Raw genomic sequence first — 19,997 nt, 5'->3', positions numbered from 1 at the left:
AGGTTGCTTTTTTTTTCACAAATCTGTAATGAATTATGAATGTTATTTGCAGAGTGCAGTTTAGTCTAACTCACTAACATCAGAGAGTAGAAGTGGTGAAAATATTTTTTATATACGTACATCAAATACATAAATATTATAAATGCATTCAAAGAGTTGATTTCTTACATTAAAAAGAAAAATCAATATCTATGCGTATTAACTCATTTTTTCAACACAAAATTCCCTTATTTTCCAGACATTTTTGATAGCTTAATGTCTCATATTATATGAGACACATTATAATATATAATACTCATAATATAAATTAATAACTACAGCTTTTTTTCCCAGGAGTCAAACCGTTCTTCCATCAAAGTTCTGGTCAGAAAATTTACCTCTTTTGGCTCGCCATCATTTGCAAATTGTTGACCACCAAGATTTGCTTTTAGATCTAAGAACAAGTGATGATCACTTGGAGGCTGCTTAAACTATTTTGCAGTTTGAAAGTGAGGAGGATGCACTGTTCTCATTAACAGTCACGGGGAAAAACATTGTGCATCATTCAACACCTGAATCTGAAGTAGAGGGAGCATGGTGTTGAAAAAGGAAAATTCTCCCAAAAATGCAGAATTTTCAATTTTTTTGTCTAATTTCCTTACTCTCCCACATTATGTTTGGCCGCATTCTGCAGATGGTACAGTGCAGCTACTAGAAAATTTCTGATGGGAATCATTTGGTCATCTTGCCCGACCTTGCATGTAGAGATTACTATCATTTCTCAGATATCAAAAAAACATCTTAGTGGTTGGTGATTTGCAGAAGATGATGAAAGAAGTATAGAAGTACCTATTACGAAGACATCAAAATGTCTAGAAAACCAAGGGGAATCATGGTGAAAAATGAATGCAATTAATTAAGGGAGATTTCTTTAGCATACAGCACAATTTCGCATAAAAAGGATTTCTGTAAACTCAAAATTAAACTATTGATAAAAATTGAGTGGTGCATGGAAAAACTTGTAAGTTGTAGAGTGTGTAGTGGCAAAGGTTTCTGGCCTTGAAATTGACATGAATGTAGAAAATTTTAGCCGTCAATGTAGAAACACAATTCTTGATTTTCTCTGACTGAATTAAATTTACTTTTCTTTTGTGGGGAGACCAGAAGTAATACAGGAGAGAGAATTTTCTATTATACTGTTTTAGTATAATATAGTAATTCTTTTGACACACACACAACCACACTCTCAGGAAGAATGTGTTTATATCGCTTCAATGACTGAGCCAAGTTGTATTTGGTTCATTCTGTTCTTTAATGTAATAAAGATTTCCATGGAAATATTTTAAAAAAGGGTTTTTTTTACTAACCTTCATTTAAATCTTTACGTTACAGGTGAGCCAATACAAAATATGAGTTTTTACAACTAATATATAATATGTGACAAATGCATTTGAACATCAACCATTCAAATGAAACTTCCTTATATGCTGTATAAGTTCAGTACATAACTCATTAGTGTCCATCAAATTCTTTGCAGCTTCTGCTTCTTCCAGCAGGATTTCAGGTGCAATAAAAGACATTTCCTTCAAAACCTCTAAAATAAATGATAAATAATGAGATCATGTTGATCATGCTAAAAACTATTTGACAAACACTAGGTATGCAAAAAAATATATACATATTATAAGTAAAACATTTTCATAATAGTGACATGGTATTTCAAAAGGATCAAAGCATTTTGTGGATACTGCTGAAAATTCGCAGAAAAACAAAGAAATTAGTTATAATAAAAAAGTACCAATATAAAATTGACTTTTTTTTATAAGATCGGAAGAAATAATAGATCAAGTGCATAATGCAGGTTCAATTGAACCAAGGAAAGTTTTCTTACAGATATCTTGCCAAGGACATTGAATTAAAACCTCATTTATGATTTTAGAAAAGTTATGTAAAAAGAGAAATCAAAATAATATTCAGACAACACAATAAATGAAAACTACTAAAAAGAATTTACCAAATATCGCATTCCTAACACGTTCATTTCTATCATCCATATGGATCATCATATTCTTATAAAGACGTTGCAGATGTGGTCTATATAATGCCCAATCATAGTTTTGGTTAAATGCTTTGAAGTATGCTCTGAAAAGACCGGTGGCAGCTATTCTCCCGTCATCCAACTGATCATCCAGACAATTTAGGAAATCTTGGATAGTGTCATGGATTTTTCTGTCGTCAGTAGACTTCACCATTGCTGGAAGACTTTTTTCAAGTACTTTGCAAGCTAATAGCCTTGTTATTCCTTGTTCATCATCCGTTAAAGACTTTAACACAGGCAAGAGATCATCAGCTATATCTTGAAGCTAAGAAAATATATACATTTGAATTATAAATTTTGATTAATGTAACTGGAATGAGTATAATGGATAATTTTTTTTTAAATCATGTGAAAAAAAAAGTTTTCTGATTTTCAGTTTTTTTTTTAAATTACAAAAGTTAAAATAATATTTCCTATGCATAAACATTAAAATTTTGTAGCGAAAATTCAAGCTTACGAATTTTATCATAGTTATTCAGTTGAACTGTCATTCATCGATAACAAATTGCTTTCTTTCCTATGCTTATACATTGATTGGCATATTTTTTGAATAGGATTCAATACGAAAGAACCATATTAGAGTTGTCATAGCTTATATATGAATAATTTAGATTAAATAATAGTTGATCCAAATAGATTAAGACTAGTTTCTGAGTTTTTTTCTTTTTATATATTTGACCTCATTTCCTACCATCACTTCAGAGTACGACATTTGTACTGGGCAACATGTGATGCAGTGATACTTTGAATGACAAATTTAAATTGTTCATGAGAGATAATATATAACAGAGACTTTCCCATTTGAAAAATGATGGATGTCTGTATGTTTTAATTGTTCAACAACTTTATAATGTCAATGACCATTAAAAATTAATCATCACAGTTAAGTACAGTGTACTCTATGCAGAATAAAAATAGTTTTTCACACAAAAGAAACAGCACAGAGTACAATACTGCAATTGTTGTTGGCTTCAACTTGTTCAAATCTCAAGAGTTTTTATGCATTAGATGAACTTTTTCTTCATATGTTTGAAGCTTATAAGTCAAAAATTTACTTGTGAGCATACTTAAGTAGTAATTTTTGTTCATAACAGATTTCTTGCAAGTTATGGTACTTGTAGCTAGAGACAGCACTGTATTTAAATTACAATTACATACACTTTGAGTTGAACAGTAAAAAAGTTTTCATTCCATCCAGTTAGTATACACAAGTATTTTCTCTCAATGTATATGATTTAAGTTAGATGCCAATAATTAAAAATGTCTTTGAAATAACAATCGATTAAGAAATAATACCACAGAAATAAAATAAATGTTGATGAGAAGAGTTTTCTAGTCTGATAAAGCCATGGACCGTTACAGTTTGACTATCTAGACCAGTATTCTTCAATCTAATTGATGTTATGAACCCTCCCCCACCCTTTCCATAAAATCCAAAATGTACTGTTTTTATAATTCACGTCACAAAAAAACCAAAAAAAAAGAAGTAATATATCACTGCTTCATGCCATTAAATGCATAATTTATGCAATGGTGGTAAATGAAAAAATGACCCAGCCAATCCCCTATAAAGTGTTCACAGACCCTATGGGGATACGCAGACTGCAGGTTGAAAAACAATGTTCTAGCCAATCTTCAAAGTTGTTCTTGAAGTTATGAAGTGGTTGGAATTAGTTTAATTTTAAACATTTTTCAGAGCAATTAGATACTTATAGTAGAAAATTAGAAATTGCCCTTAAATAATGCAATGCTTGAAAAAGAGACATTTTGGCCCATATTATGAAGGATTGGAACAGTACTCTATTCTTTCCATATCTTCCTCTTTTACATCTGAATTTTGTGTTGACGTAATTATATTCATACAACTTTGAGATTTTACAGAAATTATTTCATCAAACATCAATTAAATGGGTGTCAGCTATAATCAGCAATTTTGTATGAATAGTATAGATTATTTTGACATTTTAACCCTTTATCAACCACATTATGAAAATGTGAAATAATTATCATGAAAATTTTTTGGTAGGTCATTTTAGCTGTAATTAAAGCCTTAAAACATTTTTTTTAATTATTTAGTACACAAATTAATTAACCTGGTACTTCAAAGTATCGTCAACAATATATGCTTACAATAGAACTAAAAAATAGCAATTCTCAAATATGTTGAATACATATAACATCTGCATGAATATTTATTTATTTTGACACCAAATAAAATCATAATTTGTTTTAACATTTGTTAGGGAACACTTTGTGAGGTTGTAGTGTTTGTGTGATGCAGCAAACACTTTTACAGGGGTGAAACATGAATCTGTAGGAACTTTAAAAATGAATAAAAATGGACAAATAACCAAAATAAACTGTTTGCAGGGTTAGCATCGCTAGGTCAGAGGAATTTTTTAAGACAGGAAAAAAAAAACAGCCAATAGGTAACACTGGTACGAGCAGCTTCGGTGAAAGTATGCAAATGAGATAGTTATAAGAACTTGCGCTCCTAATCCACAAACAGTTCACCATTTTAAACCGTGTATGTGGACCTGCTACACTCTCCTTTGCTGAATTTGTGATTCCCGGCAATGTGTTATCCCCTGTGGTGGTGGTCAAGTGGAACACATACTGCTGTAATAAACGATTTGGGGCATTCTGTTCATTATTTGCGTATCTTTTCTTAGACTTGTGTACGTCAGTGCCACCTATCAGCTGTTTTTGAAGGTTTTTCCCTGTCTTAAAAAAAATTCCCTTGACCTAGCGATGCTAACCCTGCAAACCATTTTTTATTTCAGTTATTTTTCCGGTTTTTATGAATTTCTACTGACTTTTTGCTCATCCTGTACTTCAAAATACCAACACCCAACAATGTATTTGAAGGATGTTACAGGGCAGGCATGCCATTGGGGGCCCCGGCTTTTGAAAATACACTAAAAATGGTATATATATATATATATATATATACAAATATATATATATATATATGCATATATTGTGTACATGCTCTTTGCCCCTTCCCCCCTTCCCCCCAGAAAAAGTTGAAATGACGGCTCTGTGTTACAGGGTTGAAAAGAAAGTGGTAAATGAATGTATCATCAGTAATCAAAGGGTTAAATGGAAAATGTGGGTGTTTTCAATATTACATTATTTTGATGGTCAAAGTTTTTTTCATATTATTAGGAGAGAAATTATTCTGAAAGTGATAGTCAAACAAAACAATTTCAAAGACCAATCTTGTGAAATATCTCAAAGCATATTACCATTTTTTCATTGAATTTAGAAGTTTTTATGACTTCCCACAGATTAGCGATCGCTATAGCTCTTAAGGCAGCTGTGGCTTTCCCAGGTGACCATTTCAAATTTGGCAATATACCATTCTTTACCAATTGGTAAAGATAAGAAGAGGATCCACTGTCTTCACTGAGAGAAGCATTTTGCAGGATACATTTTACAAGAGACAAAAAAAGGCTCTTCAGCTTCAGATCTCTTTGAGGCTGCAAATTGTTCACAATGATAGGGATGCCAAAAGTAACCACCTGATCTAGTTTACAACCTTGATTTTAAAAAAAACGGAAAACATCTATATAAAAGGGAATTTAAATAATGCAATTTCAAAAGCATGTTAGCATCAATAAAATTACTAGAAATACTAAAAGTTTTTCAAAGGAATTTTTATGAGAAACATGTATAGTATATCAGAATATATTATGAAAAATACTAAAAAATGAAAAGTCATTTTTTAGAATGGCATGTTATTTTTCACTGTACAAAAGGAGCATCACTAAGTATATTAGTAGTAGTGAATATTATTGTATTCAGTAATTACTAGTTTCTAATTTTATTCAATCATGGTCATTTTAAGTGCATGAGTCATGTTACTAGTTTAACCAGTCATCTCACCCGAGTGGCACAGTGATAAGATGCTCGTCTTCCACTATGGAGGTTCGTCAAGGTCCACAGGTTCGAATCCAAACAAAGAACATCAGAAACAAGTTCTTTACCTACTGAGCCTGAGCTGACCACTGACACATGCCGCCTTCATTTCCCACCCAACTCCACTGGTTGGAAATTGCAATATGGCGATATATGACAGGAGCTGGTGTGCAGTAAAGTAGTTTAACAAGTCATTTGGCCAATTAATTTCTTCTTTTCCCTTTTTGGAAGTTTAAAGCTAATAAAAAAATTGTGATTAAAAATTTTTTATGATCACAGTGAAACTGAGTTCACACATCATGTTCTTAGTCGTTTTTCAAAATCATCAACAAAAACAAATTTAATAATGAAAATCAATAATTACTTTTCAAAATTATACCAAAAATTGGCATGACGTGCTATTCCGGTGTAGCCAGATGACTGGTTAACAGACCAGTAGCGGAGAGGCCAAAGAATATATGGTAAATAATATCAAATGTGTACATTGATTCTCTGAAATCAGTGATTTATAGCATGTGTGTGTGAGCTCTAATTTTTTCATGATGAAAACTATAATTTTTACTGTGATACACACTAAGCAGTTAAATGCACAAAATAGTGGGATAAGCCTTTGTCAATAACTGCCAGATGACTGGTTAAGAGACCAGTAGTGGAGAGGCCAAAGAATATGGTAAATAATATCAAATGTGTACATTGATTCTCTGAAATCAGTGATTTATAGCATGTGTGTGTGAGCTCTAATTTTTTCATGATGAAAACTATCATTTTTACTTTGATACACACTAAGCAGTTAAATGCACAAAATAGTGGGATAAGCATTTGTCAATAACGAATCTTTTAACATATGTTACACAGGTAGATGGAATTTTTTTCTAATTACATTACTATTTCACAGAAAAATATCAACTTTCCTTTTTTTAAAAAAAATTAATTGAAACTTTAATTGTTGTCGCTAAATACTAACACTAAATAACACTTGTATGTATACTAACAATAAAAAATGAATTTTTAGGTGCTGACCATTAAAAAAAAAAGAAGCTTATTTGAAATGGTATATCTTTGGTTTAAATCTGGAAGGAAACTTAGATTAAAGGCAAAGATTACTAACGCTTGTTAAAACCTGAACCGTAGTCATTTCTGTTGCAGTTGGTTGGAAATTTTTTATTTTTTTTAATAACTCAGGCTTTCTTTATTTTATTACTAATAGTAAGGGACTCAAAATATTTTATGTGTGCTTTTCTTTTATATAAGGTATATTTTTAAATGAATCTAATTGAAGTAATGAGAAAGGAGAAAGAAATTTTACATAAATAAGGAATCAAAATTTTAAAATAAATCAAAATTTCTATTTCTCAATTCCCTTACATTCTTGCATTAAGTAAATAAATATGGAAGCCTCTGGATTGATGGTTATCCAAGACTCATGGTCAATGACTAAATCACTGAGTGATTTTATGGCATGAGCTTCATACAAGCTTGATAGAGAATTCTTTGACTGAGCTGAGCAAAGTAAATCCAATATTTCATGGCACTGCAAAAAAATTGACAACAGTAGAAGAAAGGTTTTTAAAATATGAAATATTTAATAAATGTTATAGAAAAACAATATATATATTAAAGATGTTTAACCTTTTGAGGGTTGATGGTTTCATCGCGAAGCCACTTGTTTAAAAAAATTTTCCTCCGCCGGGCGGTGGTTTATGGGTGGTCGATTTAAAAAATATATGTTTTCTAACGCACGCACGCACACAATTAGCTATAGGAAGATACAAGATTTTGATTTTCTCATTTAATCTCAAAAAAATTTGATCCTTTAATTGAAAAAAAAAAGATTAACCGGGAGAAACAAACTTTTCAGCTACATACACTATTATTTGCTTACAATTATAAAATTAGAAGAAAAATTATAGGTACTTTGCTTTTTTTTTAAATGTTTATAGGTGGTTTCATGGGTAAACCACAGCCTACTTAGAGCTGAGAAGTGTATTTTTTTGTTGATAGGCTATAATATGATATGCTTGCAAGTGGGGTGACTGAATTATGTGTTTTAGGGGAGGTTGGTTTCCTTCCCTTTTTCTTAAGAAAATGACAAATATCCATGTACCAGTAAAGTGTACATTGGGAAGATTTGTGGTACTTTGCCAATCAGTAAAGAGAAGCTCTGTCAATAAATACTATGTGCAGTGGTACTTGTAAAGTGCCACTGTGTTCTTGAATAAGAAACAAAAAGAATCAGAAGGGTGTCACATGTTTTCAGAAATTTCATGATTTATAAAAGTAAAACGGAATGAACGATATGAATGAATTTTGTATAGAAATTTTTATTGAATAATTCTAGATAACTTTCTGGAATTTACGATTTTATTTCACACATTTTTTTTATGTTCAGTATTGGTTGACTTGATGCAAAATTGTATGAATAGAATCAGAATAAACACTGGATTTGTCATTATATTTTTTAATAAATTAAACACTTTAGGAATTTTTTTCAAATAATATTAACTAATGAAAGTATAAATAACTATAACAGCCGTTTTGTGAGCTGAATTTTCATGCCAATCATTATTAGACTTGAGGTCACTCAAGTATAATTAATTAACATGCAAATAAGAATCAATTTCCAGATATACCGCTATTTACTCTTTCATAAAGATATTTAGCCATTCTATTTGAAATGAAAGATCAAGCTAAGAGAGAGAATGTGTTAAAAAAAACATAGACCAGACTCTTGAATGTTTACAGTGCACATGGTAAGAATTTAACAGCAAACTGAATGGGTCTAGATATTATAGAATTTATATTATCCATCTGTATGAGTGAAACATAGAAATGAGCTGATTACATAAGATATCTAGGACACTTACGAAGCCGATTGGCTAATGTGCATAGGGTAAAGTAAAAAGATCTTCAGTATCTCATTTCCTTTAAAATCCCCTTCATCCAATTGTAAAGTTGTTCATTTAATGATGAGTTTGTCTTTATGGTGCTATTCAGTGCTTTAAAACCTATCTTAGAATTTTGGTCCATACCTGAAACGAATAGAATGATTTTCATAAGACATTTATGGGAAATCTCATTTCAGCTAATGAATGTGATTCTGGAACGAACTGGCCTATCTTTGTTAGCCAAAGTATCACTGTATTATGAAATCAAACTGTTAGAAGGCAGTGGATTCCTACATAGGGTTTTTAAAAGTAATTTCCAGAAACTAATTCATACTTTACACATATAAAAAATTAACAACATTGAAGTTAATTACCTTTTCTAGAAGCAGATTGCTTGTAGATAAGCCAGCTACAGATATCAAAGCAGTAAATAAATTATAGCTGATTTTCGCATTCACTGTGATATCAGAGAGAAGTAGAGCTTCTATGCAAAGTAACAAGTTGGCTTGTTCTTTCGGCTATAATGTGAAATTTAAAGGCCATAAAAGTAAAACCCATAAATTTAAATACATGAAACAAAATAAAAATTTATAAATCGATGGAATTTATAATATTAATAGAAAACATTTTCGAAATTGAATGTTGTACTCTTTTAAATTTTCACATGATTTAATTATTAATATTATACTATTATAGTATGAAAAAAATTGCATTATAAAAATAACAGCGTGGATTGCAGTATATATATATATTTTTTTTTGTTGTTTGAGGATTAATCCTTCATCAATCATTTCCTCCTCAGATAACAGTGAACAGTGTGCAATCTAACATGACATATTATTGTAAGGACATGAATATTTGCATAAAAGTTATACAAGCATAAAAAAAAATTAAGAAAATACAGTAAGCATATTTTTTATACCTTCTGTATTCTGCATATACTTGGGTGTGCCAAAGTTTCACAAATAACATCAAACGAATCTTTGTTCCATTCTCTGTTATAACCTTGGATAACAGCAGCCAGAACTCCTAGGCAACCTGAATCTGGTTTCTCCAACAAGAGTTTCAGAAAATAACTGCTCCATAGATCAGAATCCACAAAATATCCAATCAATCGAGCTGTTTTGAGTACCTGTCATTTTTATAACCATATTACAATAAACATGTTTTAAAAATATTTTTGTAAAATATTTATAAATAAATATTTAATATTTTTTCTCCAAAAATATAGTTCTATATATTTGATAGAATTTTAAAGTGCAAAATTTTAATGTGGCAAATTATTCAGTTATAATAAATAAATATAATGTAATAAATAATTGTTTTTATAAGTAACAGTTATTTATAAATAACATAAATTTTGGACGCATGGTCATGGTTCAGGTCATGGTTTATGATGGGTGATGCACGAGGCGGTGGTCCGGAGTTCGAATCCCGCTGTCGCTCGTTCGTGAAACTTGTTTTCCTCGTATCGAGAGACGGCTTTTGAGGAATTGTTAAATGGCTTTATTTTTTTATGCCGCTGTGGTGGTCGAGTGGTTATAGTGACGGACTCGCGATGCGAGGATCCGGGTTCGAACCCCACAGTGGTGGTCGGCTGAAGTTGGTTTTCTGTGGTTCCCAACTTCAAGGCGCAAATGCGAGCTGATCTCCCCGTTAAAAAGTCTCGCCACAGAGAGCAACAGTCCTACAACGATAAATCATTCAATCATAACACTTTACTCATAGTTAGAAAAACTGGTGGCAGATGGCAGCACTACACATAACAAGCATTACAGAGAAGCAAAAAAAAAACTTCACGTCAGGTTTCACTACACATACATTCCCGCATGTACCGATTCGTTGGGGGTTCCGCGGGGTGGGAGTGTGGGCGGGGTGCATGTGTGGTGTAGCAGCAGTAGGTAGGGCCTCCAAAAAATGGCTCGGGGATCCATGATGTTCTTAAGTCAGCCACCTCGTTGGGCAGTTTGCCTGTTGTAGCGCTGTATTTGTATTTGTAATAAATAATAAATATTCTCTTGTAAATACTTGTTTACCAAAAAATATAAAACAGGCATTATATACGAAAGTTATTTTTGATCATGGAACGTTTCAGTACGCATGACAATACAACTTAACCTTAAGTCAGTAGCTCCCAAACTTTTTTAGTTTGTGGTGTTGCATGTGTATCAAGACTTTTTTTTCCACTTTGCTTCAAATCAAAACATAGACTTACTAACAGTTACAGTAGACTGGTTGTTTATAAAAGCAATAATTTAAACTTCCAAGCAATTTATATACAATACAGGAAATAAGAGCATAATTTAGACTACCATACTACTGAATTGGTAAATCCACTTAGTAGGACATGTGTCAGTTTTACACCTCATCAGGTGGTCACAGAGCACAGTTTGGGAACCCACTGCCTTAAGCTAGCAAATATTTTTTCAATGTTTTTCTTGCTGAAGCGCATACTTCTACGTAGTGCTCATTCTGAGAAATACACTATGAATAGTTATTTGTGAAACTACCAATATCATAAAGTTAAAAATAAATAAAAATAGAGATTCATTAAAACGAAATATAATAATAATAGTAACATGATCCCCAAGTACTCCCAAGAGATATGATCTGTCGCTATTAGTAAACATCCATACCGGGATTCTCAAACCCAGACCTGCACAGTCAGAAGCTAGTTCCGTAACTCACTCCATTGTCAGGTGGCAATTTACCTGCAATATCTGTTCTAGAAATAGATTGTTTGACTAAGACCTTTACTTCAGAACTGATTATGAATGGACACTCCTATGCTTGCTATTCTTGCACAATCAAGTACAATGATATATCTACTTACATTTTTCCAGCAATACTGTCTCTTCCCCCCCCCCCCCCCGAGAAGGAAAAGGGAGGCAAATTTTATTGTTTTTTCTTATCTGTCTTTCTTTGATGTGACTTTCTCTTTGGGAAATATTTCTCTCTAACACAACTTTAGAAGATTTCAAGGTTTTCTCAAAATGCAACTGATTACAAAAAATCATGGCGAGACGATGCAAATGCAGGATAACATAAGTCAAATAAGTCAAGAGGGACGTAAGTCAGGGTATTAGAGACTGTATTAGAGACTGGATACGTAAAACTGAAGGTTTATGTGTAAACTCCAAAGCATCTCTCTCCTAAAATCAGAAATCACTGAAGCAAATTTAAACCTTCATTATTTTTGCACAGAAAAGTTTAATTAATCAAAGTTTTCTTCCTATTTCCACATGAGATTCATTAAAATAATTCTTCTTAAAAGCTAATTCAAAATCTTACCACATCCACAACTTTTTTCTCCTCATCTTTGGCAGCATAAATAATAATATCTAATAGCATCTGTAGCTTCATTGTAGTTTTATTTTCACAGTGCAGCACCAATTTGTATAGCACCTGTGCAGATTTAATTCTGGTTTCGGGTAGCCAATCACCAATGTCGCGTTGCAATGCAGGTAGAACAGCAGAATAATATCTTTGAACCAAAGCTCTGCATCCAAAAGTGGGCCTCAAATCTATGAGTGCATAGATATTTTAATTTAAATCTAAAATATTTTTATACAGTCCACACGCTCATTATAATGATCCCCATTGTCCTATCGAAAACAGCCATTATATAGGGAGGTTGTTATATTGGAAGAAAAAAATATATAATAGTCCTTGAATGAAAATATTTGGGACTTATCCTATCAGTTGTTATAATGGAATGGTTGCTATAATATGGGGTTGTTACAATGAGAGTCAACTGTATATGTAAGTATAGATATTTATTATACATTATATTCTTATGCACATTATATGGGTGAAAATATATGAAGTGTCTTTGAAAACCATAAGAGAAAAGAAGGAGTTTATCACCAAATGAGACAAAACTAGTATCATTGCCACAAAATGTGAAACTTAAAAAGTTCAAAATATTTCAACTATTCAAATTTTTTATGTAACACATTTTCAGAGTATGTACAATTCTTTGCCTTGTGATGGTGTTTGTGCTATACATATTTCTTTACATCTATGACAGTGGTTCCCACTTTTTATACTTCAAGAACTTTTGGAAATGTATATGTTGGTGCACCTTGGAAACTCATTCTTTCAGAACCCAAATATTTATTTGAGTTTCTCCCTTCAGCTATGATTTTATTTGTTTTGAACGTGTGATAGCTGCCATCTAGAAAAGCATTGCATAAACCTGGGAATTACAGAAATGCTAGAAACATGTTCACAACAAATATGCGCTCACGAAAAAACAATGAAAATTAGGAATGAATAAAACTCTTCCCATTAACCAACCTGTTAACATGGTGCTGCATTCTTGTATATTTTATGTAACTAATTCTATGTACCTTTTATTACTCAACAGGTTTTTTGTTCGGTCATTATACTGATTGTTTTTGTATACCCCTCAATTGGTCACCAACTCCCACCACAGGGAGTACACATACCACAGATTGGAAGCCACTGCTACATAGTGACAGAACAGAGTAGTGGACAACCAGTGAAGTTTTTTAATTCAAATACAGACATAATATAGCAAGTAAAATAAAAAATACTTAATTTTTTTAATATTTTCAATACCTAAATTTTTACTTCTATGTTATTTTTTTTATTTTCAAGCATTTGAAAGTTGCCTCTTTCAAGAACATAACTTCATACCTTTAAATAAGCTATACATGTGTTTATAAAAAGAGAAATATTATTAATGTGTGTGGGTATGTGTGAAATGCAATAAAAGTCTATTATAATGACTTGTTATAAACGAATTTTAATTTTCTGCACTGCAGAAACTTATAAATGGGGAAAAAACACAAATTAGATAAGTTTACCTTTTTTTCTTTGATTTTTATTACATTTTATTTTGAACTACTTTTGTTGAAATATGCATCTGGAGTTCCATACATAATGTTGATCGTATAACAAAAACAAAGTGACAATGGAAGCCCAAATTTTTTAATGATTTCACTCTGTTTAATTATTTTTTAAAATTTGAATAAAATCATTAATTTTTTTTACATTTGAAGTTTTTCGATTGTGCTAAACTTTTCTTTTTTCTTTCGATAGCAAAAAAACAACAGATTTTATAAAATTCATCTCACTCATGCAGTTTTGCCTGAGAAAGAAACTAAGATCTGGCAGCAAAAAATAACTTAGGGCAGAGAAAACGATTGAGACTTGTTTGGCCTGTGACCAGTTTTAGGAGATTCCAAGAAAGAAAGAAAAGGGGGGGGGGGGGAAGGATTTTTCTAGGGAAGTAACGATGATGTTAAAACCAAGGGTCATGCATCACCTGCCCAACCAACACACCTACACATAAAATTTTGTGTTTTTCCATTTCCTATATAGATAACAAGAAGATAAGATACAGCATATGGTCCTCTTATATATTAGGAGGTACTGACATTCCCCATTTATAAACACCTATGAATAGGGTGAAGAGATTTAAAAAAAAAAATGCCACTCCAGTCTTCATTTTATGTATAATTCATAACGAAAGAAGAAAAGGAAAGATGTTTTTAGAGAATTCCTGTTGTTGTTACAGCAAATGTGTTCTGATTTTCATTCATAAATAACTCGCTATAAGCACATATTTTTTGTACCTTCAACATTCGCTGTTGACAGTCACTTCTGAAATACTTTTAATACCAAGATTCTCGTTGTAAGCCATACTCGTTATAATAGACTTTTACTGTATGTGTATGTATTAGTTATCAAGCACAAGTTTCAGCAACACGTACAGTACAAATGAAAAACAATAGATTAATTTACTGTGATAGAATTTCACTAAAAATAACCAGCTATTGATGCCAATTTATTCCATGATACTTTTCACAAAACACTCGAACTACTTTTCACAGAAAACATAAGAAAGTTAATCATCATACCTGGATAGTTTTCAGGATCCTGTTCAGAGAAATCAAGTTGGTCTTTGTAATCTTTTGCATTTTCTTCTAAATACACTTTCCCAGCTTTCACCCAAAACTTTTGTGATTGCACTCTGAATTTAAAATATATATAGTTAAACCTTACTTAACCAAATATAAAAAAAAAAGGGCATTTTTCTTCTGGTCATTTTTTTTTAAACATTAACTTTCAATGCCACATTTCAACCAAGTCATTATTTCAGTTTCAGTCCTTTTATAAGTTGTATGAAATGTTTTATTCTTTTATTTGATACACACATTTTCATAATTCCATTTGAAATATTTACTAATCAACTGATGATTATGCAAAGAAATAGAATAATTGAATAACTATTGAGGAGAGAAAATTGCAGATTAGATATTTGCAGGAGCATTACCAAAAAAATCACTTGTTCTACATATAGAGGAAAACATGAGTCTAAACAGAGCTACACCCTACCATTAACTAAACCCTGAGACTGAAAATACCAAGGAATCTAAGCAATGTTATGAAATTCAATTACTTTTGCCTTTTCGAAAAATTCCTGCATTCATTATTGAAAATTTTGAAATAACTAACCTCACTTCACCAACTTCATCCGAGAGAGCAGATAGCATCAATGACAGCAGTTGGGGAAAATATGAATAACGATCTGGAAGCTCAACAAGCCACATTCCCAAAACAGCAGCAACTGCAAGTCGAACAGATGGTGTTGTGTCGAACATTCTCTGTGCTAAATGACTGAAAACATCTTTAACTCCCGAGTTATCACCGTTCTGGATGACAGCTCCTGGTTGAATACACAAAAAAGAAGTAATAATAACTGAAAATGTTCATACAAAAATATTAGATTCATTTAACTGTATTCTAAATATTTGTTCTCAAGTTTTCAATTTTTTTTTCGCTATATTGGTTCAGGGAATAAAATGATTGTTGAAAGCCGATTTAAAAAAATATAATTTTTGCAAGTAATTTTTGATTGCTGATACTACTTAAACATACATGCACCTGGTACACATTTCTCTTTAGAATTTATAACGAAATGGTACATGCAGGAGTGTATTGATGTGAATGTGCCGTATGAGCCGTGCTCCTCATAGAGTCTGAGGAGGGGTGCTGAAATCATGTACAAAAGGGAAAAAATTAGAAAAATGTTTTGTCCATGAAATTGAAACAATGAATGTATTGTGAATGTAACAATTTGCAAAAAAAAACTTTCTTTGTGCATTTTATTTAGCTGGGAACGCAGCTTCAAGTTTTTTGGGTCATTTTACCGGAGTAGCTTATACATCAGAATAGCGCCAAACTACTTTATCTTGCAGGGGTAAGAACTTTGTTGTCCCCCCCCCCATCTATGCAGCCTGAAACATCCAATGAAATAAACTAATCGAAAACAGGGGATTCCCTACTGTTCAGCATGTGTTGACGAAACAAATGCGTTATAAGCCATAGACAAATACAAATTGCATATCTTACAAGCACTGATGAGCTAAAACGCGATTGAAATTCTTTCTTGGCATTGAAAAGGTTATAGAGGCTGACAATTTAGACTTCCATATTCAAACATATTTTACCAAAAATATTCATGTTGCCTGGGCGTGACTAAAGAAGTCATATTGAGCATTTGAAAAAACAACTTAGACACTTTTCTTCATACTTATGTTCTAGTTAATATTCTGTGATCTTAAAAAATAATAATAATAGAAAATTTGAAATCGGATTATCTTTTTTTTTGGAACAGCTGTAGTATAATCCCTAGTTGGCAATTTTTGGCATCAATTTCCTTTCTAGTCTGTTGGTGCTTTTCTTCCTGGTTGGTGATCATCAGCAATTTTCTTCTGTTGCCGGTTTTCCTTTTTCTGCTGGCTATTATTATTACTTTTTTTGTTATTGGTTGTCATCTGCAGGTGACATAACTTCTGGAAATTTGCCTAGTAGGCCGCTGCATTTAAATCTAGTCCATTAGTATACACATACACATTTTTAAAGCTCTTTTTTTTCTCTCTCAGTTTGTTATACTTTGCATCATACATATCATTTACAGAATTACATATGGATTCTCTCAGCAGGTTGTACGCATTTCATATTTCTATTTTAATTTATTTTTTTAATTCTGACCGTTGTACTCTGTAATCATATTTTTATTCAACCCAAAAATTGTTTTTGACCAAACCCAGAGAGTAGTTTTTTGTTCGCCTTGGCCATTCTATTATTTAAAAGAGACAGCCCTGGTTTATATATAAAAAATTTTTAAACTACAGTTGGACTCACTTATTACAAACATGGATATTACAAATTTCCCCAAATAACGAAGTTTTTTTTTTGTCCCGTGAATTTCACATTGCTTATCTATGCCATTTTGATTGATTATAATGAACACCAATTTCAGCAAAGTATGCCTATGATGAATTTTTGACCAATTTTTAAACATGGAATTGTCACGAATTTCTTTGTATATAATCTGGCCTAAATCTTTAAATCTTTTGTATATATTGACCTAAAATTTATCTTTCTGCAACTCTCATAGTGTCTCATTTCTTTAATTGTAAGATTACTTGACCGTTTTTCGGTACATCTTTTTTCTACTTTTCTTTGTTGAATATCATTTTGTTTGCAGAAAACCTTAACAGAGGAAGAAGGGGGGGGGGAATTGAGGTTACTTATTCCAAAGAATCTAACCTCCAAAACACCTTTAGTGCACATTTGCACAATTTTGAGAATGCCCAAGTGTTAAACTCTACTCATTGCTTCAAAAATTGTAGCTCTACAGTGGTTGAAAACTAAAAAATGGGGGAAAAAAGTGAGGATTAAAAAATTCGGGATTACTCGAAGTTTGTAACTCTCTTACTTCAAATGGTTCAAAAAAAAAAAAAATTCCTGTGTCCATGCACCTAGTGTACAAGAAAAGCATACTTATTTGGTAAAAATTATTTTAATGCAAAATGTTCAAAGCTTGCAAAAAATATCAAGAAAAAAAAAAAGCAACATATGATTGCCACATATTTTTGTTGATTTATTCAATTATGTGAGATTTTAATTGATTTTAATTGAAAAGATATATTATTTTAATCTATTCATTTTAATACTGCTCAGATTACCGAAAAATATATGTCGTGCATATAAAATGTTTTATTTTTCTTAAACACATAATTTTTCAAGTCGGTACGGACATAACGAAGAGTTTTTCTGTTTTTTCAACTTTGTTATAAGCGTGTGTGACTGTATTTAATTAATTATTATTTTTAAATATAATATTTTTATATTCCAGAGAATATTTATATATCAGGAAGGATGGTTGTTTATACGAGTCCTGGTTTTAATTACTTTCAATCCCGTACCTGGTCTAGGATGTTATAGTTTCTAATCTCCGTCCTTTATTTAGTCTAGAATGTCTTATTTTTAATCTTGATCTGGCCAATTCCCAATATACGGTATACCGTTTTGTGCCAAAACAGCGATATGTCGCCAACATAATTCTTCCAGTTCCTAAAACGTTGATGGTGCCACATCACCCAATTTTCTTTCCCAGCTTACTGTTGCCATTTTGTTTTGCTTTTTCCGTGCCATTTTTTAAATACTCTAGTGCTACAACCTAACTGCACAATTCCTAATTGCGTTTGTGGTGGTCCGAAATCAATATTTTCAGGTCTGTGACATAGGCCCCCTTATCAGTGTGAGGAGCAAAGCTGTTTGCGTGTCGTAAGCAGGCGCTGTATGAGTATATGTACAGTGTTTATTGGTTAATAAGAATTATTATTTTAAATTACGAATTTGTAATATTATTATTAGTATATAACAGCATAAGAATGCTCCCCATGTGGTCTCCACAAAAAAGGCCTAATCATGAGAAAGAATGATGAGAACACGATAAATACTCATTGGAATATTTATTTTCATGCATTTGCCAATTTTTCAGGATTTCTAGTAAAAAACATCTTTTCAGCATCAGAAAGGTTTTCTTTTATTTCCACGGGTTATTAATTGCTTTTTGGGTGTTCTGGCAGCAACCCTAGCGCTAAAGCGGTTTTGGTGATAAAAAAAAGGCACCAAATCGTGGTATACCATATATTGTATATACTGAATTTACCCTTGATCTCCTATATAGTCTGAGAATGTTATTATTATTTGTTTTTTATCAGTATTTTTCGCTTTAACAGCCATAGTGTTGTTTTTTTTTACTATGTGTTCACGATTTTTTTCGTCGGCAAAAAAGACATCAGAAAGCATGACTCCATTTCACTCTTGGCAACTTCTCGTCATGCTTTCAGATGTTTTTATTGTTAAAAGAAAAACTCCAACTAGGGGGATTGTACTATAGCTGTTACTTCTTTTCCAATCACCCAGTATTTTACAACAACCGAATACATTTTTCCACGAACCTAAAGCCTTGATACAAGCAACTCTTATTTTTGAATGTTGATGAGAAATAGTCTTCAACAAGGGAGGTATCAATGTACCGGAGCACATGTGGAAGTGTTTGCGAAACCGAAATGCTACATCATGAACGCATTTGCAACTGCAGTGCTTTATTTCGGGATAAGAATCGACTATGCAACATGAAAGTATAAACACAACATCGTTCATGTACTTCACGTTGACTTCCAACAGCTTCGTCACGTTTGATAGAATATTTGTTTCCACCAGTCGAACTTCTTCGGAACTTTCTCTATCCTCAGATTGCCCAATTTTTACAGCCAAAGTGCTGAATAGTAGCGCGAGGAAATCGTCATCCAGCGAAGACTGCTTTTGAACTAAAATATTGCATATTAAAGCCGATAATTCTCGACATCTTTCGACGGGATCTTGCAATCCACCGATTAATTGTTCATAAGATTCGCTGAATATTTTCTTGTAGTCATCTTCACCGAACTCAACGGGGAGATCGTCGAGTTTCCGTTGGAAGTCGGTTAGAAAGTTCCTACGAACTTGTCGATCATCGCTGCTCAAACAAGAAATATTCACAGCTATCCAATTAATCAGCTCCATCGCGGCTATTTCTCCATTACTTTTAGTTCCCATCACTTACAACCTTCAAATCATCACTTTAGTTATCCGGGATCGAGTTTTCTTACTCTATAAAACACATATAAACAAAGCCGGTTGCCATCGAAACCTACAATCAGAGTTGCCTGCCAAAATCATCCTCAAAATTAGCTAAAAACTAACCGTAAATATTTAAGCTACATTATATGGTCAGCAAAATGTGA

The 19,997-nt window shown here is 32.1% G+C and overlaps 1 protein-coding gene across 1 annotated transcript; it reads right to left on the bottom strand.

Annotated features, from left to right (window-relative positions):
• Nucleotides 1–89: 89 nt before the first annotated feature.
• Dnaaf5 (Dynein axonemal assembly factor 5) lies at nt 90–19,921 on the bottom strand. Its single transcript, XM_089236060.1, has 10 exons — nt 19,170–19,921; nt 15,370–15,580; nt 14,772–14,884; nt 12,175–12,407; nt 9,806–10,015; nt 9,258–9,401; nt 7,364–7,529; nt 5,326–5,618; nt 1,994–2,342; nt 90–1,573 (listed from the first exon to the last, which is right to left on the bottom strand). Exons 1-10 carry the CDS (start codon nt 19,807–19,809, stop codon nt 1,437–1,439), a joined length of 2,496 nt encoding a protein of 831 aa, XP_089092186.1. The 5' UTR covers nt 19,810–19,921; the 3' UTR covers nt 90–1,436.
• Between the last annotated feature and the right edge of the window lie 76 nt (nt 19,922–19,997).

This window comes from Pholcus phalangioides, unplaced genomic scaffold (genome assembly GCF_987345545.1).
Source record: "Pholcus phalangioides strain wild (caught in Gottingen) unplaced genomic scaffold, Ppha-v1.0 ptg000009l_1, whole genome shotgun sequence".
NCBI classification, from domain to species: domain Eukaryota; kingdom Metazoa; phylum Arthropoda; class Arachnida; order Araneae; family Pholcidae; genus Pholcus; species Pholcus phalangioides.
The sequence above is the reverse complement of the archived record's forward strand: the minus strand, read 5'-3'. Positions and strand labels throughout refer to the sequence as shown.

Bases quoted from the DNA above. Each gene is read 5' to 3' on its own strand.
- Dnaaf5 (XM_089236060.1), bottom strand. From the start codon at position 19,809: ATGGGAACTAAAAGTAATGGAGAAATAGCCGCGATGGAGCTGATTAAT. The intron at 10,016-12,174 runs GTAAGATTTTGA...TAAAAATGACAG, and splicing joins AGAAAAAAGTTGTGGATGTG to GTACTCAAAACAGCTCGATT. The intron at 9,402-9,805 runs GTATAAAAAATA...TTCACATTATAG, and splicing joins GTATATGCAGAATACAGAAG to CCGAAAGAACAAGCCAACTT.